The sequence below is a fragment of the Motacilla alba genome, chromosome 5, assembly GCF_015832195.1.
Source record: "Motacilla alba alba isolate MOTALB_02 chromosome 5, Motacilla_alba_V1.0_pri, whole genome shotgun sequence".
NCBI lineage: Eukaryota > Metazoa > Chordata > Aves > Passeriformes > Motacillidae > Motacilla > Motacilla alba.
Genome location: NC_052020.1, coordinates 25,670,616 through 25,698,204, shown reverse-complemented (window position 1 = coordinate 25,698,204; position 27,589 = coordinate 25,670,616). Strand labels below are relative to the sequence as shown.

The window sequence follows — 27,589 nt, the reverse complement described above, 5'->3', positions numbered from 1 at the left end:
GCCTGATGTCGCAGCTAAACACCACGACGCTTAGTCACACATTTCTTTTGCATCCAAAGACAGCAACCATCATCAGAAAAACACGAAAAGCATTTGGGCGATTCTACGTTCAGATCGGAGCTGTCAAAGTGTTTCCGGATTTCATCGCAAGGGGCTGAGATTTTAGTGCATAAGAGCAGCAGGCACAATTAACCTCCAGAGAAGGACTTGTGGCCAAAAAAAAAAAAATTTAAAAAAATCATCGGATTCGAAAAAAAACCCAGACGAACTTCCCCTTCAGAAAAAGCCCAAACCCACCCGGCTCCAAGGGTGTGTACTGCAGGGACACGGGCCCCGCCCGGCCCGGCCGCTGAGTGGAGCGCGGCAGCGCTGCTGGCACCGCCTCTCGCCGGGCCGGGCGGGTCCGCGGCGGCGGCTGCGTGCGCGGGAGGCGCGGTGGCAGCAGCGGCGGTGGCACAGGCAGTGCGGCGGGACGGCAGCGGCGGGATGTTCAGCTGGCTGGGGAAGCAGGGCGGCGGGCGGGAGCGCGGCGGCGGCGCCGACGTGGTGCAGACGGTGACCGGCGGGCTGCGGGACCTCTACCTCCGCAAGCTGCTGCCGCTGGAGGAGCACTACCGCTTCCATGAGTTCCACTCGCCCGCCCTGGAGGAGGCCGACTTCGAGAACAAGCCCATGGTGCTGCTGGTGGGGCAGTACAGCACCGGCAAGACCACCTTCATCCGGTAGGTGACCCCCGGCGTGCGCGGCCCCACTCCCGCGGGCCCGGCCGGCGCCCCCGCCTCGCCCCCGCCGGCCGCTCGGTCATCCTGGCTCACCTCCTGCCCGGGATGGTGCTGCCTACGGTAAATCCCTCCCACGCTCTGGCGGCGCACCCCGCGGCGAGCCCGCCCGTGCGGGCAGCGCTGCCCCGCGGGTGCGAGCCGAGGCCGGGCAGCGCCGTGCCCGTGGCGGGCGGCGGGGCCGGCGCCTCGACCTTCCCAGCGAGCGGGGCTTGCCCGGAGCCTCCGGGCTGCGTCGGGGTGCTGCCGCTCCCGACCCTGCTGCACGCTCTGTAGCTCGCCGCTTGCTTCCTGTTCAAGAATATTATCTCTATTTGATGTTCTGCTGAGAAAGTGTAACCCCGTTGTCTACTTCCTCTTAGTTCTTTTAATCCCTTAGTTATTTCGAAGGAAAATCAGGAGCTTCGTGTTAAAACGGTATGACTGCACCGGCCGTGGGGGATCACTTCACCTTATCTCCTCCCCTTTCTTGCCTAGAAGTAGCTTAATGCACAGATCATAGAGGATGTGATTATAAAGGAGTAAGGTGACAAGAGTTTTGGGCAAAAAACACGTGGTATCTGGAAGTCTTCCTTTCTATGTGCTTTTATTTTGATCAATTACATTGAAGAAGCAGTATCACTACTAAGGCACCTTAACATTGTTGTTCCTGTTGTAGTATTTTCTGTCTTTTCTATATTTCTTATTTCTAAGTTTCTTAGTAACTCATTTTTAGGAAGCTGAAGCATGTCTCGGGTAAGCACAGTGCTATGAATCTGCAAGTATTTTGCATGGGTTTGTCCCTCTCACATGCCCCTTACAAATCAGTCTAATTTTGCCCAGCTCTGCAAGAGACACTGAGGGGTCACTTGGTTCACATTTTGACTTGCTTGCATCTGAAGTTCATTATAGTCCTTCTGTAAAATTTACAAATATTTATCTTTCAGTTCCAAAGATTACAGGCAGCCTTTCCGTAACACTTGTTTTCTTTTTACAGTGCAAAATACCTACCTCCCCTCTCCACTGGAGATCAATATTTACCTTTAGTCACCTGAGAGCTTTTCGGATGTTTACAGAACTAATCATGTGTCTTACAACTAGCTAATTGAAAGCTTGAAGTCGAACATGGTTTCTTTACTGATTATTACTGGACTCCCACAAACACATAAAGAGGTGTTGTTCAGAGGAATATTTTAAAAATAGAAATAGGACTGTAATTAAAAGAAAAGAAACTTAGTTTCAGGATCTCCACAGACCGTCACAAGGTGGTGAGTGGGGGGAAGGGTTTTTGATCTGGATTTTTCCAACATCTCTCTAGGCATATTCATTTATTTTCTTCTTTAAAATGGTTATGTATTATGGTTGCCTTGTTAGTCTGTATATATCTCCTGATAAGCGTTGTTACTTGGCTTATGGACGAGGGATGGGGAGAGCACAGGTGATACAGAGGGAGGCAGAATGGTCACAAATATGTGCATACCAGAACTTGTGCTGTCTGTCAGCAGTTTTGTTCTGTTATTTGCAATTCATAGAAAACTCTGGGTCTCCCCTCCTGGAAGAGTTTGCCTTGGTTGAGAACACAGATTCTGAATTTATGGACATTCAGCTTTTCTGTGCTTTGTAGCTGCCCATACTTGAATGAAGTACAAGTCAGTACTGTGCTTAGAAACATTAGTATTCCTTGCAGTGCCTTAGGTGTATTTTTGCTACTGTTGCTTTGTGAGTAACTTATCACTTTAACAATGAGAGGCTGAGCAGAAGGGTTGATTGATACTAATGTACAGTCTGAATGAGAAAAGACCTATACTTTATTACAGCTCTTGACAGCTTTTTTTAGCATTTGTCAGTGCCAGATGAAGATGCCTAGACAATTTTGACAGAGGTGAAATTTTCAAAGATGGTTTCTCATGTGTTTTATTAAAATATCTGACTTGATAGAAGAGGTGGCTTCTACTGTGATGTGCCCTTCTTTTTATCCTCTTACCCCTTTCTGCTGTGCCCATTTTAGGTAGCTTGAAGAGCAGTTTAATCTGGTATAAGGTATTGGAGAAGACAGGCATTGACTGTAGAGCCCAAATCTGTAGCAGAATGTCTTTTATTGCTTCTAAAGGCTCTCAATATGACCAGCATTCATTACCTCAGTGTTTTCTATAGCATAGATAATAGTTGGCTGAATCAGCATGAAAAAATGCTCCACTGAATATGGGCAGCAACTTAGACAATAGTGTCACAGTGACTGTTACTCAAAATCCAATTTAAAGGAGAAAAAGAAGGGCAAAAAAATAGAAGTTCTTCTGTGCTGTGTGCAAGACTTTGAAGAAGACATGGAAAAATATTATAGTGTCCAGGTCAGCCAGAAATAAATTCAGCTTCTGGTAGGCTGAATCTCCCATGGAAAAGTGTCATACCCTCTCAAGATTGTTATAATCCTGTATTTGTTGTAGATGATTTTTCTTAGGATGAAGTAACACTATAGGGGATTTATTCCTCCGAACCTTTAAACATTATGTGAACATTGTGTGAACTTTTTGTTCACATTTCTTGACTTCATAGTCAGGAGGACATATTAGGTCTACTTATGTGTTTACTGTTGGGTTTATGTGTGAACATAACAATTATGTTTAGCTGTCAAATATTCATTTGAGATTTACTTTGATTGAGACGTTATCGTGAGAACTTCACATTTTCATACCTCTGACACATCCATATCCACCCAGTTCCTTCCACTAAGTCTTTATGGAAAATACCGATGTACCAGTGACTGAATGTCCCTGGAGATTAAGATATGGAAACAAACACTTCCAGGTTTCTAACAGCTCTTGTGTTTTTTCACTCAGTGCTGTTTATCCGCTTTGGCACTTGGAACAATGCAGTGAAACCAGTCAGTTTTGCTGTCTAAGGTGTAGTGTGGTGATAGTTTTATTCATTTATTTGACAGTGCTGACAATTCAAACAAATATATCCAAATGTTAGTGCTTGTCCAGTTGTGTTTAATGAAGTGAGAGTATGATGAGAGCCAGTTGTTATCTTACATGTGAGCTGCTTGGCCTTGCAGTTTCTGTAGTTGTCTCAATTTCTTGTGCCTGTTTTAGGTAAAAAAGTGGGGAAAGGGGGAACAGGAGGGGAGAATTGTACTGTATGAAAAAGAGATAGGAGGTAGTCTGTGCAAATAGGTAGTTTCTTTCATTCTGTTTTAGAAGTGTAGGAGACTGATTTTTTAAAGAACTTATCAACATGAGACAAACCAGAAGTAAATTCCTCAGATTGCCAGGCTGTGCTTTTACTTTGCTCACAGGTATTACTCAGAGGTTAAAAATTGTAAACTTCCTGCTATTTAACTCAGCCAGAGCTGACTTTTGTGAAAGCACCCTTTTGCATGCATAATGTCTGTAGTGTGCACGTAGTGTGTGATCACTTTTGCAGCTGCATCTATTTATTTGGGGGTGAAGTGGGAGGAAGGTCCCTCTTAATTTCTTTGATTGAAAGCTGTAACTTCTTCACTAGCTCTACATGAAAGCTTTGAGTTATTTAGAGCAGAATTCTTACACTAAAGCGAAGATCTAGTTTTGCTGTGTTAAAAAAAAAACAAAACCAAGACAACAAAACATGAATACTTGGTGCAGTATGTAGTATGGAGGTGAGCAGCCCTATAAAGGAGTTTATCTCCCAGTGCATCACAGGGTACCCCTGTTAAGGGCTGCTCTGTCCAGCTCACCTGCTTTTAAGCATTAGTGTGGCCTAGCTAATACATTTAGACTTCAGATGATAATGGGTATCTGCAACTGTGAGTAATCTTTTCTATCTCTGGGAACTTTGTAAACTAGTTCCCCGTAGTCTGGCTATACATCTTGCAGAGGAACCTAGATGAATGTTTATTGGCAAAGCTGAAAGGTTATAGCCCAGGTAAAAACAAAGAGAGAAGAATCAACAGGATGTCTGTTGTTTGATCTAGACTGCCTTTGGGGCATTGGCTATTTTTAAGCATTCTTCCTGTGAACCTTTTTGCACTTCTTCTCTGCTGAAAATTCCTGAGAAGAGCATGTAGTTGCAGATGCTGAAGATCCAGGTATTTTCCTGTGCTAATGAAGCATTTGGTACAGAAACATTGGCAGCTTTTCAGTTTACAGGAGACTGCTCTTAGCTTTTGTGTGGGTGAGTAAAACTGTTCTTTCACACTGAGAGGTACGATACAGCGTGTTGTGGCTTAGCCCACACCACAGCTTCAGCCTGCAGCCAGGCACCACACAGCCACTCACACCCTGCACAGTGGGATGGGGGGAGAATCAGAATGGTAAGACTGAGAAAGCGCATGGCTTGAGATAAAGGCAGCTTAGTAGGTACACTAAAAGCATCACAGGCAAGACAAAGCAAGGAATTCATTCACTACTTTCCATGGGCAGGCAGATATTCAGGTATTCCCAGGAAAGCAGGGCTCTATCATACATAACAGTGACTTGGGAAGAGAAAATGCCATCGTTCCAAGTGTCTCCTTCTTTCCCTAGCTTTATATGCTAAGCACGATGCCATATGGTACAGGGCATCCCTTGGGTCAGTTGGGATCAGCTGTCCCAGCTGTGTCCCCTCTTAACTCTTTGTTCATGGAGTGGGGTGAGAAGCAGAAAAGGCTTTGATTCTTAAGGCCTTGAGTGTGTGTGCTGCTCAGCAGTAGTGAAGATATCCCTGTATTGTAAACACTTTTCAGCACATATCCAGAACACAGCCTCATAGTAGTTATTGTCCCAGCCAAACCCATCACACTTGAGCACAGCCAGTGCTCAAGAAGAGGTTTATTTTAGTCTGTACTAATTCTTGACGTGCAATTGTGAGCCAGTCTTAATGGAAAATACCTGTGATGCAAAGTGATTTCTGTGTCTGTTAATAGTTGTACCAGGCAGAGCATTGTGACTGTTGGGTGGGGCTTGGTATTTGGAAGGAGGTCTTGCCTTCCTGGACTGTTATCACTATAAAAGCCTGTTTTTTAAAGCTGCCTTTATGACATTAACTTGGGACTATCATTGCAGTTCAGTAGCACTTCATTCTGGTTTAGTCATTTCAATTAAGTGCTAATCGGAATTTGCACTGTCAAGTTCAGAGCAGCAGAAAAAGATGTTGGAAATCATGAAAGGTACTCCGTACTTGTAACTCTTTAAATGTGCAACAAATTCATGAACAGGCCATGAAATTACTTTTCTAGGCATCTAAAAGACTGTCACCACTGAATTTCCATAATCATGCCATAATTTATGAGTTTACGATAAATGGCAATTATCCTGTTACCCTGGAGGTGTCTGCTGCTGCATTTAGATCCCATCATGTAGTTTTCCTTGACCTGGGATGTGGGACTTCACTCCTGTGCATTTGATTCAATATGTATTCTTTACTGCAGCTCTTGCAGTGTCTTCTTGTATATGTTTTCTGTCACCTTATGAGTTGCTACCTCTTGTCAGTAGAAGCCTGGCAATGTCAATTTGTATCTACAGAAGAGCTTATTTACAAAGCTCTCTCTTAGAGACCCTTTGTCTTTTAAAAGAAGGGAAATTAGGAAAAGCAGTGTTTGAAATAGAATATTTTACTGTGGCAAGTTAAAAACTTTATTTTTGAAGACAAAAGTATAATTGTTCTTTCAAAATCAACTTCATTTTTGAAGACAAAAATATAATTGATCTTTCAAAATCAAAGCCATGGATGACTCCAAGCTGTAAGTTTTTAGTGGCTCTTGTGAGTTAGCCTTGGCATCCTGTTTTAGAGAACTCTGGTGTGCAGTGATGTTCTGTAAAGAGCTGGGAACACACTTTCGTGTTTCAGGTGTTCAGCTGTTTGCCACAACACTTGAAAATCCTGGATTTCCATGAGGGCTTCAACTAGTGCTCAATTAAAGGAGATTTGTCTTCATTTCATTTAGATAATTTCATTATTTAATTTGTACAGTGAGGGATCTGCCTCATTTTACAAACCTGTGTGGGCAGAGAGGTTTGAGTGTTGTTTCATTTGCTTTTGGAGACAGGTCAGTTTTATTTCCCTGTTACTGTGCATTAGGTACAGCTTATTCTTGAGATAAAACAGATTGACTTTGGTGTGTTCTGGCATGATTGTTTTTATGATCCTTCTTCCTCACAAGTTTTAATATAGGTATTTTTTTTAATTTCTTTTTTTGGAAGCAGAAAGCTACAGGAAATCTCATGTAAATAACTCTTCCATGCTCCTTGATCATAGGTTGAGCTAATTGGAGCCAATTTGCTAAGGCTAGTGGAAAACAGTCTTTGAAATATGTTACATATATTTAGTTTCTTAAATTCAGCTTCTGTGCACTGATCTATAAAGTTTGTGAATGCTTGGGTACTTTATTTGAAAACAGAGATCATTCAGCAAGTATGGATACTACATAAAATGTTTTTTGCAGCAAAAGCAGCCATCAAGTCCTCTCAAATCAGTATTGATTTAGGAAGCTATAGCAGAATAGGCATAGCACTGTTGGATTAAGTCCAGAAGAAACCTTTATTAAAAGAGCAGCATTAATATAGATGCACTAAAATGTAACTAGTGCTGTTGCTGCATGCAGGACCACCACCTGTGCCTGAAGAAAAATTCTCATGTAAATCCAGTTTTAATTATGCAAATAGTTAAAACATACTTGATTAAAATTGTGGTGTTTTGTTTTTTTTTTTAATAAGAACTGCAGGGTGACATGGAAAACATTTTGTTTTAGTCTTGAGTGCCAAGATGGTGCTGTTGTGACTGAGGACAATAACACTCTTGCTTTAAAGTTAAGCAGTGCTGTCTGTGTCTCTGTGAAGGATGGCAGTTGTCATAGAATGTGTGCTAGAGGGAGGTTTGCTCAAAGGACTTGGGGCTGCTTTTTCTTCACACTTGCTATCCATGAAGGGATGCAGACAGGCTTTTTATGTAAATAAATGCCCTGGTTCCATTAAGTTTTAATACTTAAATACACACTAAATTCATTTTAGACCTTGTTGTCTGGAAAGTCAAGGCCCTCTGAGTATGTGCCATATCTTCTGTCAGTGGACTACTCAAAGGGAGGTGCAAGATGGTTTCTGGTGGTAGAGCACTGCCTGACTTGGTGCCTTTTGGAAGTACTTTAGTGTTAGGCCTAAATTTCTGCAGATCTGAGTTAGTTAACAATTTTTGATGTACAGGTCAAAAGAAAAAAAAATTCCTCACTCCCTAAGAGAGAAAATTTTATTGTCTCATAATGGTTCTCTCTGCCTCTGATAGGATGAGTTAAATTAGTGAGATCATACCAAGTTGATTAAAGGGTTGGATCTGCCAGCCAACTGAATCTGCTCACATGCAGCTTCAAACTGTCCCTTTTTGTACCAGCAGCACTGGTATGGGTTTGAAAACACTCAGAAAAGCAGCCACATGTTGTAGTGTAACCTGTAGCACTCAGATCTTTGGTAGAAGCATCCACTTAAATGGTTGAGGTGCTGCAGTTGAGGGAGTGCTTTCGACACTATTTGTAAAGGGATTTACTTTATCCTTTTACCTAGATGTTGTGAAAAACTAATTCAGTTTTCTTCCTCCTTCCCCAGTTAACAGAAATAATGAAATAAAGGAAAAATGTAATCTTAATCTTATAGAATATGCATGTTCTTGGGAATTTTCAAGCAAATTGTAGGTATTAGCCTTTGCCATGGATCCAAATCATTAATTCTTTTGAAATATTTAAGTATAAATATAGCTATTGTGTATAAATACATTTATGTGTTCTCTACCTCCAGGTACCTGCTTGAGCAAGACTTTCCAGGCATGAGGATTGGTCCAGAGCCTACCACAGATTCCTTTATTGCTGTAATGTATGGAGAAACAGAAGGAAATGTTCCTGGAAATGCCCTAGTTGTTGATCCTAAGAAGCCATTCCGGAAACTCGGCCGCTTTGGAAATGCTTTCCTGAACAGGTGAGATCATCTTGCTTTCTGTCTTCTGATGGTTACATTTAAATTCTGGCATGTTCTGTTTTGAACAGCATGGAATAAATATTGAAATACAATCAGGAATGGTGGCAGTTCAGGTGAATTAAATTAAAAAAGGCAGTACTAGGTAGGGTGGCATTATGATACAGATACTCAGTTATCTGAATAGAAAAGAATTGTTAAAACCAGTTCACAGAAAACTGTAGAAATGATCCACTGGGTGACTTGTTTGTGAGGCATAATGCCAGGTGGAACTCGGGATAAGTTTATGCAAAAATTCTACTCAGTAAAGCTAGTTAGTACTATTTTGTAAAACTGCCATTCAAAAAAAAGAAACAATTATTTTCCCTTTGGTGCTGTCTTGTTCCTTTCCACTGATTTCACTGGATATCTTGGTATAGCTGTTTAAAATTGTGAATTGCTGGGATATGTAAAAAGAGATACAGGAAGGGAAAGATTTGAATGTGCCCCATAGATAAAATAAAAGCTCAAGCTGTTAAGTGTTTAAGGTTAACTGCCTGGATGTTCAGGTAGTTCCATAGACCAGGGAGATAGTGTTAGCTTCTGCTTTGTATTTGTAAAAAGGGAAGAGTTGTTCAGGGGCTGTGAACATTTTGATAGTGAACTTAAGTAGCATGCTGAATATTTTCAGTTGAAAGTTCCTTACTAATAACTCCATTCTTATTGTCTGAGCAATCACCTTGTTTTCTTCCTGTATTTGATGGTAGCTTGACATGGAGGCCTCACTTTGCAAGCCAATTAATCTAAATTGGTTCTTTTTAACAATAAACTTTCCTGTTTGGCTGATAAATATTGGCATGCGTGTTAAGAGTTCATCATGTACAGTTTTATCTATTGCTGTGCTTATTCAAAGAAGTTTATAGCTGCTTACAGTTGGCTTGGCTATTGCTTTGCAGAGATAAGAATATGTACTGCGGGAAGCTGTAGTCAAGTCCCATTTTAAATAACAATTTTGAGTTGATTGGCTAAATTCTGTCTTCCAGATCACTATTCTGTTTCTCCCTTTCCTTATCATTGCACTGTCTCTGCAAAAAAATTGATATACCTATAATAAAAATTATCTAAATTGTATTTTGCATAATATTCAAATATTTGCAAAGAACATTTAATAATGGTATGTGTTTGAATGAGTGGCAGTGTAATTTTTTGCCTAAATCATCTAACTAGTTGTGTCAGGTTCCGACTGTTATGCAAGCAGGATTATTGGCTGGCTAAAAAGATGTACTTTCAAGTAACTGACCAAATTACTCCAGTTCTTTTGGTGACTGTGATATTGTTGTATTGAAGTGCTGTGAGCACCCTTATCTTCCCCAACAGTCACTCTTTACTCATTAGTTATTCAGCAAAGATCTGGGTGCTTATCTTTCCCTAGCATTTTTCAAAACTTACCAACTCCTTTCTCTTTGTGACTTCACTTAGATGAAATTGTCTTAGGCTTCAGTATCTTTGAGTTTCTCCCAGGTTACCTGTAATCACAGTACATATTTTACTTTGCCTTCTCTCATTTGCCGTGCTGACAGTTCTTTTTATCCGATATTACATTTTTCACACCTGCCTCAATAGACTTCTCTGTATCCCCCCACCCCGTCCCGTTCCTCCCCCCATTTTATTTTTAAAATGGTTTCCCAATCCTGGTCTTTTGTTTTATGGAGGAACTTAAGGCTATGAACACTTAGACTATGAGGCTGAGTATCCTTTTCATCCAAGTCTAACAATCCAAATGACAGGAAACAGGGACTGAGGTAATGGAAAAAATGAAGCAAACAAGAACATGGTATCACAATCAAGGCTTGTACTTAGTAATTAGCTGAATTAATTTATTGATGTTACCTTGCTTTTGTCTTTTTCTATGACCCCTTCTAATTGCCCCCTGTATCTCACTGCTTGTGGGAGGTATTCTTCTATTAAACTCTTACTTATCCTATGTACTTTTAGGAAAAGGTGGGGAGGAAACTGAAGGGGGACGGGACCTAGTGTGCTCTTGGATGCTGGTGGAGGAAGAATACTGCATTATACAATTATTTTCCTGCAGAAAACCATGTAAATAAATTAGTGCTGCTGAGAAGAAACGCACAGTCCTGGTCTATTTTGACGTGTCATAAGAAATTAGTCATCTCGTTCATGCAACTGTTTTTGTAACACTTTTTTTTAAATCTCTAATTCAAGTGGATAGTGTGTAGTTTTGGTTTTTGGGATGTAGCACTTACATGAGCTGCATGAAGTGGTATGTTAAGAAATAAGTCTCAGTGTTGAAAAGAAATATTCAAATACCACTATCATTGCAGTTGTCTAAAATATTAGTTTGAGGCAAGATTTTTAACCCATCTTTCATCTTTATCTTATGGACATATTCTAAAAGCTAACAAGCAGTTAATTCTGAGTTCATGCTTCTATTTCCTATGTGTTTACCCATGTGTTTGCTTCTCTCCTGCCATTGCCACTGGTGGCTGCTGCAAAGATGGCAGTGTCTGCATTTCTGAGGCCTGTAATTCTCTATTTTATGTCATGGTCTTTTCCAGCTGTCCCAGTTTGGGTGGTGCCCGAGTCAAGACACTGCTGTATTGTTCAGCTGGTATAACAGTGCCTTTCTTCCCATAAGATAGGTCTAGAAACATCTTGGTGATACTGAACAAGCACTGAGCTTTCTAAGGTTGGATGAGAGTGATAAGAAAAAATATACATGAAAATTCAGTCTTTACACTTCCAAATATATGAAATCTGCTTCATGCTGTACATACTACTGATGTATGTATTTTTGTAATGGTTCACACGATTAAATGTATTTTCTTTGTCACTTGTGCACATCCACTGTGCTTCCATGTAATGTGTTTGCTTTGACATAGCACTGCCTTTAGGTTTTGGCAAGTTCAAATAATGTAATTTATGTTTACATACTGTCAGGTGCTGTCAGGCTTGGATTGCTGCTGTTTCCTTATGCTCTTTTGGGTTTCAGGGAGAAGCACAGGTGATGCTGCCATTTCTGTTTTATCCAAGAGGGCACACTGAGTGCTTTTGCTACAAGGTCTCTTGCAGAACAAGGTGAAGTGAGGTGTTAGGACTTCTTTTCTTCTCAATTTCCTGTGAATAATTTGTATTGTATAAAATACCATCTACACTTAGATATAGTTATCATTTTGTATCTGATACTTGACTGGTTGAACTCTTCCTAGCTCAGAGGCCTTGAAGGTCTTGTTTGACCTCAGCACAGCTACAATTTCCTGTGTGTGATACCCTGTATTTTGAGGCAGTGTGCTTTGTGAAGCCATAGGTTGATGTAAGGCAGCCCCATCTTGGAGCCTGAGGCTGCAGCTTAACCCTGTGTGGGGCAGCCTTGCAGGAGGAGGGTGGGTTACTCTGTGTGCTCGTTAGTGTCTTCGGCTGCTCCCTGATAAGAAGATTAAACTCTTATGCAAATCTCTTAAAGGCAGGTTATGATGAAGGGCACTGAAGTTCTTCAGTCATTAACTGTCACAGAAGCATCATTGTTGCTTGCAAGTAACACACCAAGTGTTCTGCACGGCTCTCAGTCCTTGTCAATTATTTATTCTTCTGTAATACCACCATTGAATTTGCCTCCTGTTGCAGAGGCAGGAGGTTATTGTTCAGAGCATACTGTGTGTAATTTGAACTCCTGCTTCTGGCAGTGTGATAGTTTTGGCTGGGAGTTTGTGGGGAAAATTCTGGTGTTTTTCACTGGTGCTCCAGCTGAGGAGAGTGGTGGGTTAGGGAGTAGGGAATCACTCAAACACTGCTAAATCGGGCAAGAGGGAGATGTGGCTTGGACTGGATCATAAACATATTGTCAGTATGGCTTTCTGATTCCTCCCCTTTTCAGTCTTTGAGTCTGGGCATAAGCTGGAGTACATGAAGAATTTTCTCTTGTGTGTACTAATTTTGGTCCTAGCAAAATGGGTTTGATGGAGTCTTTTTGATGTTGCATTTTCAGCCCAAGTTGTCAGCTCTTGCAAAATTTAAAGTCATATCAGCACTTAAACATGCAGTTTTTACAAGGTTTCCCTGTGGGGTTTTTTTTGAGAAGCTCTCTTCATAATTTTTGTTTAACATGTATGGCTGTGAAACAGAGGTTTGCCGGGAGTCAGGATCTGATTTGAGTCTCACTTGAGTCTTTCTAAAATCAGATATATAATGGGGAGCTCTCAAGCGACAGTCTGTATCTGAGCTAGAGCTATTGTTAATGGTTTTTTCCCTGCTTTCCTGCAGGTTCATGTGTTCTCAGCTACCCAACGAGGTTCTGAAGAGCATCAGTATCATTGACAGCCCTGGCATTCTCTCTGGAGAGAAGCAGCGCATCAGCAGAGGTGAGTTGCAGAGCTTTATAGGCACCAAGCTCACTAAATTTTTTCAGCTCTACTGGAGAAATCAGCATCATAATCTCTGGGGAGCCTGTTTTAGTGGTACTGTAGGGTGATCTGTCCCATACTTCTGTACTGCAAGCCCTGTACAACCCATATTTTAAAGCTGGATATTGTCTTTGGAATTTTTTTCTCTTGAAAGCTGGTGGGGGTTGGTATTTCTGTTATCCTGCTGCTATGGCTGCAGATGGCTACAGTTGCATGGTCTGTTGACTAATTAGTGCTTTGTCACTTCCAAGAAAAAGCCTTATTTTGATCATTTAAATTGCTTTCCATGGAGTAATAATGACTCTTGTATATACTGTTGAAGTTCATGAATGAAGAAATGTTTCATAATAGCTGTAGGTTGGTCATGTCTGAACAATTCAGAGGTGGGGCTATAAATAAGGTGGGTTTTTGTGAGCACAGCTGCTAGAGCTGCTTCTTAAGGTTGCTCAGTCTTGCCATAATACAATACACTCAAAGGAGGAAGTCAGATGGTAGGAGGAGAAAGAGCAAATGAGAATATTTTTAATAATATGAAAATTCTGCAGAGAACTGAGCACTGTTTATCAAGCTGTTTTAAACATTAGCCTGTCTTGAGAAAGTATTTAAACAGAACAGCATAATGTAAACAACTTTCTTCCTTGCATTCTTCAGCTGCATTCGAGTGCCTGTTGCTTTTCTGTAGAGTTGTAAATGGTAGTGATGCAGGGTGTGGCTTCTGCTGCCCTCTGTTTTCGGGCTTTTGCTTAAGAAATAGAAACTTGTGTTTCATGTCTCTGTCAGAGGAAATAAACAATGCTTTACCATATCACACCTGGAATTTTTTGAGGAAATCCTGGTACAAGCACAAGGTATAGCAGCTATGCAACAATAGTCTTGTCTTTATAATAAACTGACAAAATAAGGGACTAACTTCTTAGGACTATAACCTAAATTATGCTTACCTAATAAGCTGGTCTACCAGATGCTTCTGGATTTTTGTTCAATGATGTTTTGTCCTCTTTATTACTCAGTCATGTAAAGCATTCATCATGGGGAAGGTGCTGGGCTTTCCTTTATGTCATGTGTTGGTGAAATAATAGAGATGAACAGCATGAGAGCTCTACATCTCTGCAAGCAAAGACTTGAATGTTGTGAAACCAGAAATAAAACAAATACTGCGTGTTGGTACTCTTACTTTAGACAGAAAAACTTGAGTGTATAACTAATGATTTTTAATCCTGAAAAAATCTTCTCGTAAAATGTCTGCAAAATATTGAGATCACAGTTTACACAGTCTGATAAAATCAGCAGTGGTCTGCTTTTCCATTGCGGATTCCAGCTCCCTTTTTCCTCCTCAAGTTAAAACTAGATGCATCTTACCCCTTCTTTTCTTGCCAAATCAAGAGAAAATTCCATTTGGCAGCATTCAAGTATCTATACAAAAGTTGCCACTTTTGTAATAGTATGGAAGGGAGCATGAAATAAGCAGAAAACTAGAGTATTACATTAATATGCCACTGAAAAAGTGAGCAGTTGTGTAACCAAATTCAAGACCATTAGGTAATGCTGTGGAAGTCTCAGACTTCCAAGTGCAGGACAGAGTTGTGTTTCACTAGTAGTCCTGTGTTGCCTGAAGGACCATGACTCTTCACTACCATCTAGAATTGCTCCTGTGATTTAACAAAACATGGCTCTTGTTCCCTTATTGTCCAGAAACTCCTTGTCTTGATGGTATGTGCCTTATCAATTGTTACAGCCTAGCTGGCCTGCCCTTTGATATGATAGACTTCCACCTGATTTGACATAGTTCAGTGATTACCTCAAACTCTTACCCGTTTCACAGGCTTTAACTTGATTAAATTGCATTTCATTATTTTTTTTATATGTGATAAAGATTGTCTTGAATGTGTCCCTTGTCATAGTTCTTGTATCAAAGTGTGGCTCTCCTGTATGCTGTTAGGTTTAATCATGTTTAAACTGTGCTTGTACCAAATATGAAATTTTGGGAGTTGGCTTTAGAGCACTGTTTTCTCAGAGTCCCAGGCTTTGAGGGTAGGTTAAATAAAGGTTTCATACACTTAGGCATCACCATACAAGTGCCTATATGTTTATTGCATGCACATACTCCATGCTATCATGATCAGAAATTACTACATTCATAGTCAGATACATTTCCTGTAAATGGCTTTTGGGCTCCTTATGCAGTTTTCATATAGGTGGTTTTGTGGAGCACAAACTACACTTGTCCTGTGATGCTGCACATAGCAAGGTTTGTCTGACCTGCTTCCTGAAGGAGTTGGTCTGACTTAGACATATTTATGCTCTAAGTCTAATTTAGCACGTTTTGAAGTTTGAGTTGCTTTGATGGCTTTCTAAATTATTGTGTGTAAATGTAAGCAGGATTGTACAAGATGTTTTTTGCTATCCCTGAATGTGTCTCTGTCAGAGAGGGTTCTGCTTTCTAGAAGTTTAGCTTGTGTCTAGCATTGGTAAGCTGCAGCTTTTCTTATTTAAAATGTTTCATGGAAGAATAACATTAAAGGCCCTCCGTGTAAGACCATATCTCTCTGCTGTTGGTGTTTTTTTCCCATCTCACTAGCTGCCATTTAACTATTTACCTACGAATGAATGTAATATCTGTATAATATTAAAATTTGACAGCTATCACTAGGAGTAAGTTGAAGCCTTCTGAGACCAAGAGAGGACTCAAATATTAGCTTTCATTTTAACATGCAGGAAAACAGTAAAGGGACTATGTAAAATTAGAGGACATGCACTATTTCCCAGCATGCTCTATTTTTAACTCTGGAAAGCATCCAGGCCACAGATGAAGGAGCTGATTTCTTGAAGGGTCAAAAATATACACAGAGAGCAGCATTCAAAGATGTCTCAAGACACACCTTTCCCTCTCCTGTTGTCAGCAGGAGGATGTGCCAGAAGCTTCCTGCCTGTCAGTTCAGGGGCAGTGTAAGTGGCTGGAGGAGAATGTGCCGATGTCTGCCAGCATTGTCCCCTGGGCAGACAATGCCCGTCCCTGTGCTGCTTCTGCGGCATCACTGGTGATGTTCACGCCCTTGCAGACAGAAATGTTTGCGTGGGCTGCAAGATTTGGAAGGAAAAATGAGTGTCTGGCAGGATGTAGGGAGGAACCCCTTTTAGGAAAGGAGGGGGTGTTTCGTTCATGACTGAGTAGTGTGAAATGTTTCAAGGAGTATGGGGAAAGAGTTTGGGGGAAACGGATAATGGTTTTTTTAAAAAGCAAAAAGCTCCCAGGACATACTTAGCTGTTCCTTACTCATACTAGATGAGTCACAGCCATGCCAAACCCACAGCTGCATCACCAGTGGTGACTCTGCGGATTAGATGTGTCACTTCTGAGTAAGGAGTTCCTGAATACTGTTTGTTGTGTGGATTAGGTACCAGCTGAGCCTGTAAAAGCATTTAGACAGGTGCTATGAATAGGCTTTCCTTTAGAACATGATAAAGCTTGTTTCAGGTGATCAGGAAGGTCACTGCTCATGTTCTGTAACCTGTCATGTCCTCAAAGCCATTAGCAATGTACTCACATTACTTGTAAATTTTACTTTTTTAGTCTGCTGTGGCAAAAAAACCAGCAAGTGTTGCAAGGTAAGGAGAGAGGAGTTTGAAAATGGTTTTAAATGCTGCATATGAACCATTTTCCTTGTTAATTCAGATAAGCAGTGCTACCAAAGTGACCAGTATTGGCAGTGATGAAGAGAGGTTGTGATCGGAGCCCCACAGTCCTGTTTAGCCTGGATGCTGTGCGGGAACCAGACTCCTGGAAAGAGGCAAATGTGGGTGTGAGACAGAAGAGAGGGCAGTAATAAAAACAAAAGGTGGTAATAGTGAGACTGGTTCAAGGAAATGCAGGATACAGTTGTGCTGACCTCACTGTCCACAGATTCTGTCCTCTTGAGTAATAAATCTCCTTTTTTCCCCCAGGTAGAGGCTGTTACCCTCTTGTTCTCTATCCCCAGCCCTGCGTTCTCCAAGACTCACTTTTCTTAATGGTAAGACTGTAACTGTGTGTTCTTCCTTCAGGCTACGACTTCTGCCAAGTCCTCCAGTGGTTTGCTGAGAGGGTTGACCGAATCATCCTCCTTTTTGATGCCCATAAGCTGGATATATCTGATGAGTTTTCAGAGGCCATTAAGTCATTCCGGGGCCAGGATGACAAGATCCGAGTGGTGCTTAATAAGGCTGACCAAGTGGACACACAGCAGCTGATGAGGGTCTACGGTGCACTCATGTGGTCCCTGGGAAAGGTGATCGACACGCCAGAGGTCCTGCGGGTCTACATTGGCTCCTTCTGGGCCCATCCTCTCCGAAACACAGACAACCGGAAACTCTTTGAAGCCGAGGCACAGGATCTTTTCAAGGATATCCAGAGTCTCCCACAAAAGGCTGCTGTGAGGAAACTCAATGATCTCATTAAAAGGGCAAGGCTTGCAAAGGTAAGAAGAGAACAAAATTGAATGAGCAGTCTCTGCTGCTCTCAGCTTGTCCTTTCTCAACCTTACCAATTTTTCTCTTGCTACAAAATGTGTCTTTTTAGCACAGTTTTTAATCCTGGATTGAATTGTCACTTTTTCGAGGAAAAATACAGTCACTTGAGGAGAAAGCTATTGGTAAAAGACAGGAGCTCCAATTTCCTGTGCAGTTATCAAACCAAATGCACTTTCCTTGAAACATATTTTAATGTGAACTACTAATCAGAAATCAAGAGGACTTGCAAATCCATCAGTATATGAATAGTTGTTTGCAGATGTGAACCACTTCCTATGTTGGCTTATTTAAATTTCTGAATATGAAGATAGACTTTCAGGAGTTTTTGGTGGAGTTATTTTTGGGGGTTGGAGGGAATAATGTGGGGTGCTGTTGGCTGTTGGGGGATTTTTGTGGCCTGAGGGCTTTAGGGCACTGTGTAGAAGATGCTTCTTTGAAAATTCCTTTTAAAATCACAATGATGTTGTTTTAAAAGTTGCTCTTTAAAAGATGATCCCAGGGCAACCTCAGATCCAGTCTGTTTTGTAAATGTTGGCAGCATTTTGTTTTCATTTGTTACAATCATTTTGGCATTGAAAGAGGGTCAGTTGAGTAATTTTTAGATATTTCTATGAAATGTAAAATAAAAATTGATAAAGGTAAACACAGTACCCAGTGGTCTTAGGGATACGTTAGACAGTCCCGGAAGGGGAATAAACTGTTTATCTGCAGGAAAGCAGCAATGTAATCCAATGTCATTTTTCTGCCTTCCAAACTGCTCTCGAAGTATTGACAGTCAAAAATTGCTTTTTACAGCATTGAGTGTGGGGTTTCTTTTACCCTATTTCTGTGCTACCCTCTTCTTAATGTTTTCTAAAGCATTTGCAGTCAATAGAAACAAAAGCAAACTCTTAACATGCTGTCAGATTTGGGCATTAGACTTCTGTCTTTTTTTTTTTTTTTCCAAAAGCCTTGTGACTCACTATCCCGTTTTGAAGATGAGGACTGTTCTTATCTACAAGAAACACATGTGCATACTGGCAGACCTTAGGCCACTTAGAATACACATGTGAAACTGTTAGTGCCTATGAATTATAAACATACTTTTCTGAGTTTGATAGAAATATTATTTTAGACATAAGATCCATAAAATTGCTCACATTTTTTTATAAATGCTCTTACAAATACCCTTACTGAATCCATTCCGTAATTCTGGAGAAATACTTACATCTATACTCTTAGAAAATTTCATGGCTTTATGCTTCTTTGTGCTGGAGTTTTTTTCTCCTCTACAGAAAAGTAAATTTATTTGCCATTAAAATGCATACACTCTTTTTAGATATAAGGAAGTGTTGTTGTGTGAAATTTGTGAACTTAACATGTGCACATAAAAACTGGCTACATCATTTTTCTTTTAAAAGCAAAAAATTTTTTTCTGTTTCTTCCTTAACAAGTAAGGAAATGAATGGGCAATTGCTGTGTGCAGATTGTGTAAGGTTTGTGTAGAATGCTATAATGCACATTCTGTCATGGTTTGGTAGCAATTAAGTATTATACTTACACAACACTGAAGCAATCACTTGTTTTACAGATGCTTTTTAATAGTAATTTGTCTTCCCCCAATATTCAAATTTTCACCTGTTTATTGCTCAACAGTTTGATAGACATACCTAATTTTTAACTCTTTTTTTTTTGTGTGTGTGTGAAAATTGTAAGTAACTTCTGTTTTGTGGACAGCTACGTTCTTTTTAAATGAACAAGGACCTGCGTTCTGTAAAGACACCCTGTTGTGGAGGTCATTTGGCTGCAGTGGTCCTGCAGTGGTCAGAGCTTAGGGCAGCATTACTTCTAAAAGAAGGCGCTGCCCTGGCGCCTTCCCTCTTGTGTGCAAAATGAGTATCAATGTCCCCACAATGAGCTGGATAGGTGAGCTCACCTCAGTTAGGAAGTGCAACCACTGTTTCTGTTCTGGACCTGATCACTTGTTCTGTGACCAAGCAGATCCTTTTGGTGGGGAAAGGTGGTGGGAGAAGAGATGAATGGTTCAGAATAAAGGCATAAGGAAGGTGAGCAGGATGGGTATTTTGATGGCAATGCAAGAATCAATGTGTTTAAAGAAATCCTAAATTAATGTATTTCCTTATAAGCTGGAAAGGCTCTACTTCTCTCCCTGGGGCTTCACAAGGCAACTGGCTGCTCTGTCATCTGCATAGGTGGCTGCATAAATATAAGACTGTAGGTACTCACTTTTCTGTCAGTAAATAGGTAGGAATGCAATACCACTTCAAATGGATAGCTCTGCCACTTAGCATACTTGGATTGCTGGAGGAATTATCCCATTGATGCCCACAATGGCTGGTGTGGCAAATGAGCTGCAAATCATACAGATGGACCAGTGTGGCTGGAGCTCTGTGTGTAGTGTCAGGACGTGGGGTTTGTGGTCTTGCCTTTTCTCTTGCTGTTAGTACTCACAGAATGCTGTACCAGGCTTCTCCTTAAAAGAGCAAGTGTGCATCTGTATTTCCTTGAAATGTGTTTCCTTTCTCTCTGCCCCTCAAAGGAATGCTGAAAGCAGCAAAAGCTAATAATAACTAACAGGCAGCTAACTGTTCATGTAAACATGAAGTTCCAGAAACAGTAGTTGATAATATCTTTCCTTAGGGAAACATACTTCTGTTTCTTTTTATGACCTAGGTGAGGAACACTATTGCTAAGTATCAGTAAACAGTAGTTTTGAATTCAGTATTGTTTCTTTTTAGGTTCATGCTTATATCATCAGCTATCTGAAAAAAGAGATGCCCTCGGTATTTGGGAAAGAGAATAAGAAGAAGGAGCTGATCAACAAGTTGCCTGAGATCTACATCCAGCTGCAAAGGGAATACCATATTTCAGCAGGGGACTTCCCTGAAGTCAAGAAAATGCAGGTAAGATGGTAGATTACTATTCCACTGAAATAACTCTTAACTTTGTAGCAGGATTGCCAAATTGGAAAAGGTAGAACAGAGTATCTCAGTGTTACATATTAGGGTGTGGAGCAGTTGAAATGACAGTCATTTGACTGATATGACATTAGAGAGTGACTTGGAAGTGGTACAGATCAAAAAATAATGGTAACTTATTAAGTTAATAATGGTAACTTATAATGGTAACTTAAGTGAATGCTTAGTGTGCATTCACTGATACAGGACTACATAAAGACTATGAAAATAAGGAATAAAAAATCTGACCTTCTCTCCTTTTAGTCAGTACTTGGTCTCTCCTGGCAGGAAGTACTAAAGGCTTTGTGCAAATAAATGGCAGTGAACACTCACAGGTTAAGTGGCTTCTTTTGAATCCTAAATGTGGTCATAGTTATCATTTTTGTGATGGTATCAAATATTTGTGTAGGTGAAGATTTCGTTAGTCCTAAGTTCATTTTTACTCTACTCTGTTCCTGTTCTTACTGTACTGTTGCCCAGTGAGTAATAAAGGCAATGTGTTGCTCAAAAAGTCCAGCTTAAAACCTCTGGCTTCTGAAAATAGTCTTTGGCTTTTTTCCCATCTGTGAAGGAGAGAGAGAGAAGTTCTTGGTTTATGCTCACAACTTATTTTTAAATACCTTTTGTCTCTTCCTCTTTTTGGTTTTCTGCAGTCTTTCAACCAATTTTCTGTCACTTTCTTGCCTATTTATTTCTGTTGTCTGGTTTGAGATGATTTAGAAAATATCCCATGGAAAAACAGCTAATGTTGTATTAGTAGTGATCTCAAGCATCATTTGGCAATTTTTGTATCTCAGATCATAGGCTTCTTAAATGCCCTTTGAATTAGAGGATAATTCAGCTTGAAAGCTGAAGAACAAGAGATCAAGAGGCTGCAGTTTGTTCTGACCGTGGACTAGTCGTGAGTGTGATGGAGGATGTTTTCCAGATGTATTATTCTGACGGTACATGTGGTACACTTGCACGGCTATCATCAGGAGTGATGATTGGCTGATTATCTATAGGAAGGCACACCTTTCTTTCATAAACTAAAGTATTTCACCTGGGAATCAACTATTGGCATGGGATACCAAATCACAGATGAAGCACAAGATGTATTTTAGCTAAGTTTTCACAGGCAGGATTGTTGGAAGGGTTTCATGAGTTAGGCTTTGAAAGGGGATTTTGTGGCAAAAGTTGACTCTTTCTTCCCTTGCTGCTTTTGCTTGTGATGCAGAGTGAGAGAATGAGAGATCTGGATATTGAAACAAAATTTGAATGAAACTCTTTCAAACTTACAGTACATGATGTCAGTTAAGCCTCAGCAGCAGATGGCAGCAAATATGTACAGGAGGTCAGTCACTTCTGAAATAAGGAGGAAAATTGTGAGAAAGCAAAATTGTGTAAAAACAAAATTGTGCCAAAACCAATAGCAGGTTGATCTTTGATTCCTGAGATTTATTCCACTACATACATTTATTCTGATCAGGTGATTGTGTATAACTGTCACCTGAACAGAGTTTTTGGTTTTCTGCTTTTACTCTGTGCTCCAGGTTTCTTGGGTTCATGTCATGATCATTTTGGTATGTATAGGAGCAGCTCCTTGAGGTTAAAGCAATTTAACATCATTTTACAGAAGGTGGTGGGTGGTGGTGGTGGTGGTGATGTTTGAGTGTTTTTAACCTTTTCCACTGTAACTTTCTCTTTGTGGCAAGCATTTTGCATGTAGAAAAAATGTAATAATTGCCTATAGCATTTTAAATTTTCTGATGCTGTGGTGTAAAACATGCTTGGGCTTGTGTTGGAATAGTACACATCACCTAGGTAAACATCTCATTGGTGTTAGGATGAAAACTCCACAAATTCTGCAGGGAGCATCTGGCTTCACAAGTTCTGGCAGCACTGCTATAAAAGACTTGCTATTATCTCAACTCAGCTTTTCTTTATTAGTAAAGGACACTTTTTCCTGACCTAACCACAACCAAGAAGTCTAATCTATAAAATCAGATCAGTCCTGCAAACATTTGATTTTATTTTTAGCTCTGAGCACTTGCATAAATGCTAGCAGGACTGAGGACTTACTTGCACGCTTTCTTTGATTTTTTTGAAAAAATCATCAAATGGAAACTTGCTGGGTAACATTCATCAGCTGCTGTGGTTTTATCCACTACACTTGGAAATTTGCACTGTAAATGTAATTTAATAAGTAAACTCATACACTGTTGCAAAATTGTCTTAGTGTGTTTGATGAAATATATTGGTACATGTGGTTTTTTTCTCCATCAAGAGGAGTTTCAGCTATAGAAACAGCTTCAAAAGCTACTTATTTTAATTGAATTATTACTTGACTATTTTAATTTTAAGCCCATTCTTTGAAGTTTTCAATATATTGGAATAGTTTTTAACTACTGTCACTGTATCATTCACAGGAGCAGTTGGAGAATTGTGATTTCACTAAATTTCATTCTTTGAAACCAAAGCTAATTGAAACTGTGGATAACATGCTGGCCAACAAAATTGCCTCCCTGATGAACCTAATCAGACAGGAAGAGAGCAACATGCCCACAGAGATGGTACACGGCGGAGCGTTTGATGGCACCATGGCAGGACCTTTTGGCCATGGATATGGGGAAGGTGCTAAGGAAGGAGCTGATGAAGAGGAGTGGGTTGTTGCCAAAGATAAACCTGCTTACGATGAGATTTTCTACACTCTGTCACCAATCAATGGCAAAATATCTGGGATTAGTGCAAAGAAGGAGATGGTGACTTCTAAACTACCCAATAGCGTCTTGGGGAAGATCTGGAAACTTGCAGACTGTGATGGCGATGGGATGTTGGATGACGAAGAGTTTGCATTAGCAAAACATCTCATCAAGATTAAACTGGATGGATATGAACTGCCTGGCACACTACCTTCCCACCTGGTGCCACCATCTCACAGGAAACCTTTCCAGACAGCAGAATGAGCAATACAAGGAGAAGAATGAGGATTTTGAAATTCCCACAGGAAATGTGTTGAAAATACCAAAATTTGAAGTTAAGCTTAGATCCTTAAACCTCACAGCACATTTCACACAAGCTACTGAAGTTATAAGCATGGCAGCAGGGAAACATTTGTGTCACTGTCCCTGCTGACCTTCATTCAGACATGCTTATCACAAGTGCCTTATAATAGCTCTGTCATAAGGTGAAAAAGTTTTTGTAGTCCTGTGTCCATGTCTCGCTGCCTTCACAACCATAAAGCAGAAAAGACCATGCATAAAATTTGCTGACCTTCACCAAACCTAAATACTTATCAACCCTGTCTCCAAACTATCCTAAATAACACACTGAAGCTCAAAATGTTAAATTCACCTGCATATGCAAGGAATATTTAGATGCTAAAAATGTACTTAAGCCATTGAGTGAATGTAAGCATCTCTATAGTCTAAGAAAAGGCTGATAAAAAAGGAAATCCTTTTCTTTCAGTTTATTGTTTAATTGGAGTTAGAAAAAGATAGAAGAATAATGAGGAGAGTCTTGTAAGTGCTCAGAATATGAGCAAACTTGTTTTAAAACTTCAGATTCTATCTAGAACTGCAAAATACTAAATTTTTTTTTCGATCTGTCATTGTGTCTTATCTGAAGAATAGCTTCTTCAGTTTTACACAGCACTATATAATTCAGTATTATCATTAGAAGAACTGAGATCCCCTTTGTTCCTTGGATTTATAGTTTTCTTTGCAGTTTAAGCTTAGCTTCTCTGCAGACAATGAATTTCTGAATGGTTCAAAGTGACAGCAGAATGGTTTCTTAAGCTTAAAAAACCATGTTTGCATTGTAATTAAGCCTCACTTTCTGTTCAGAAAAGGTATATTGCTCAAATTCAGCCTCCTCAAAGCACATGAAATTGTCTTGAGACATTTTCATTGGTATTGGTATTATTGGTATAATTTCTATTTACAGCTAATTATACAGTTATGTCTATGTATTTTTTAATATATAATATATTTAAGAGAAGTTTTTAAGTCTTTTTCCAACATATAGCTGACAACCACAAAAGAGAGATTCAGTTCTCATGGTGGCAGATTTGAAGGATGGGGAGGCTAACAGGAACTGTTACATTGACTGTAATAAATGATAGACTCATTCCTCCAAATAGTACTCCTTTATTGAAAACAATCCATGAAAGGAATGGATGCTTAATAAACATTTGTTTTCCAACAACACACAGTCAAAGTTGAACATACTGTCTGCTTACAACTGGTATTTATCAGTACCTTAAAAGAAGGCAAGTCTTTGGCCCTGTGAACTTGAGTCTTTCAGGGAGGGCCAGTTCTTTCCTAAAATCAAATTTGGCAGTCAGTTCTGGTCTTACGTGTATGAGCAGGAATTGACTTGTATTCCATTTGTAATAGGGAAGACCCTACACATCAAAGGTACTGTAGTTTTGAGCACTTTCTTGTTAAGTCTCAGTGAGTGGCAGCAGTAATGCCTTCTGAGACAGAGCAAGCCAAAAAGTGCTTTAACATCCTTGCAATAGGGGTGGGGAGGGAAATAGTTTGGATATTGTCTCCCAGTTAAGGTTTCAGTCACACTTCCATGTTCAGTTTTTTGGGTGATCTAAGAAAAGCCTCGGCTTCTTTTTTCAAATCATGTATTTGTAGGTTGTCAGGTTTAATGCTTCACATCTTTCTGGACCTCTCGTCTTTCTGCATCTGTTCTATTCTGAGGTGCAATTTCCATGAACTTTGTCAGGGCACTTGCATGGGAAAACAATGATGCTATTTTAAGTAATGGCAGAACACCACCTTTACCTTGCCAGGTTTCTGGGCCTGTATCAAGGATGTCCTGGCATAGTTGAATTGTTCCAAGGACTTGATTTTTTGGGTTGTTTGGGGTTTTTTTTCAATTCTTAGGTGTTTTTCCTATCATTCAAACATACCAACTTTATTTCTGTTAGACCTAAATTAGGAGCCAAACTAACCTTAGTGCATCTCTGTGCACTTTAGTAGAGCTGTGAAACTTGATGCTGAGTCTACCTGTGTGATTGTACATCTGCAGAGTAACTATTTTCTATGTAATTTATTTTTGATTGGAAAAAAAAAGTAGTCTGTAGACATTGCAGGTGTTAAGAAAAAGAAGGCTGTAGAAGTAGTAAGGTGTGTTTGTTTGTGGGTAGTGTCTGCAGTCAGTACCGCTTCATACACTACTGACCAGCTTAGTACTAGTGACTAGCTTAATCAGGAAAGCCACCAGGAGAAAGAATGCAACCTTGTGTATTGTGACTACTGGAGTGTAGGCAAAACTGAGAGGATCTAGGAAGCTGCTGATTTTCCTACTGCCTTACCTCGCTTTGCAGCAGCACAGAGCTGCAGCAGGGGACTCCTACTTGAGTTTCCACCACATGTAGCTTCAGGGGTGATGCTCCAGACATATTGGAGCCATGTGATCCCATGCCATTAGAAATATCCTCCTTCAGTGAGAAGGGCAGGATAGTTTCAGTGGTTTTATTCTATTTTTCTATTTTTGTTGGTAGTAAAATGGAGAACACAGCCTTTTCCTCAGTCTCTGTGATGATATGCTAGCTTGGTCTTAAGGCAGACAAATTGAAATACATCCTTTTGATAAGTTAAAAAATTTTGCCTCAATGGAGTTGTTGTATTTTGCTTTGTGTTCCTGCAGAATTTGGAAGATGACTGCATGAAGCATGTATAGGAGTAGAGGTGGATTTTCTCCAGCTGTCTGGAGAAATAGAAGTGTTTCATGGTTGGCATGCACAGCTACATAAATCTATTTCTAGATGTGTGGCACCTAGGTACCACATAAATCTATTTCTAGGTATGTGGTACAGTGAACTTAGATGATAGGAATAAAATACATTTCATGGGAACTTTAAACAGCAGTTTCTTGCACATCTAAACTGATGGAGTAGGTTGCTGTTGCTCAGGGGAGGGGTTCTCTTCTCACTACGTCCTCACAGGTCCAGGCCTCTCCCATTTCCCTTGCTGGCTGTCTGCAAGCGCATTCAGTTAAACCAGGCACACACAAGTGTTTGGATAATGTTCTGTGGAGTTAGTGAATCTGTGTGTTAGAAGCATGAGAAGTGAGCAGGATTGCCTTCTCTCAGGGTAGTATGCTCTGAGTAGTTATTTTAACAGCAGTATGTGGTAATCATTGGTGTTCAGTTTGTTACTAATGTCTGCTGAAGAAAGGAGAATATGTTGAGTTGGTTGGACATTTTATGCCTAGGATCTTAATAACATTTTCTGTAAGATCATTCAAAGCTGTCTGTAATTCATCCTGTGAAATCTGTGCCCACTGATGTAGACTACTGTCTTAAACTAAAGTAGAAACTGCTGCTTTTACCTTTTCTCCAACTATTCCACAACACAGTTTCAATTTACAACCCTACTTCTATTCCTTCAGAAATTAAGAGTTTTTGTTGCAGATTGGAACAGAAAATATAGGGCTACAGTTCCTAACCACAATACAGGACACTGAGAGACTTAAAAGCTGTGACAGCTAGAAATTGTAGAGTTTACAAAGATTTTTAAGTCAGGGTGAGGTCCCAGTTGTTAATTGGGTGTGGTGTGGATTTGTGTAGAACTGGGTCTCAAAGCAGCAGGTATGTGGTCCCTGGCTTTCAATATTGTTTATTGCCAGCACTTGAAAATGCACCCTCTTTTTCTTTCCATTGCTTCCTTCCCTTCACAATGTGCGCTCATTTTAGTGGCTCTTTAAATTGTTGGGTGTCAAGCAGAGTTTGAAGTGTATGGTTTGATGGATATGTGTAACTTAGCACTGAGGAATGATCATGAACTTCATTTTCTATTTCACATGCTCACCTTTTCTAGTATTTTTGTTAAACACTGTTTTCACTTAAAAGGCACTCTGATTTTTGAGGAAAGGCTTAATCTGTGCAGTGTGCTTTAGTTTGTCTGACTAGGCAAACAAATAAGTTCATTATTTTTGCACTTTTATTACACAGTAAATTCTTTGCAGATACTGTAATATATTTTAATATGCTTTGTAATCATTTTTAGAAAGCGGTGATAAAAATTACTGATTTAATAAACTAATATTGAACTACCTGA

At 40.0% G+C, this 27,589-nt stretch overlaps 1 protein-coding gene across 1 annotated transcript; it reads left to right on the top strand.

Moving 5' to 3' along the window:
- Positions 1-349: 349 nt before the first annotated feature.
- On the top strand, positions 350-27,589 carry EHD4 (EH domain containing 4). The gene is made up of 6 exons (XM_038138453.1): positions 350-722; positions 8,498-8,674; positions 12,932-13,029; positions 17,113-17,525; positions 20,316-20,480; positions 22,943-27,589. The coding sequence occupies exons 1-6, from the start codon at positions 487-489 to the stop codon at positions 23,477-23,479; spliced, it is 1,626 nt and encodes a 541-aa protein (XP_037994381.1). The 5' UTR covers positions 350-486; the 3' UTR covers positions 23,480-27,589.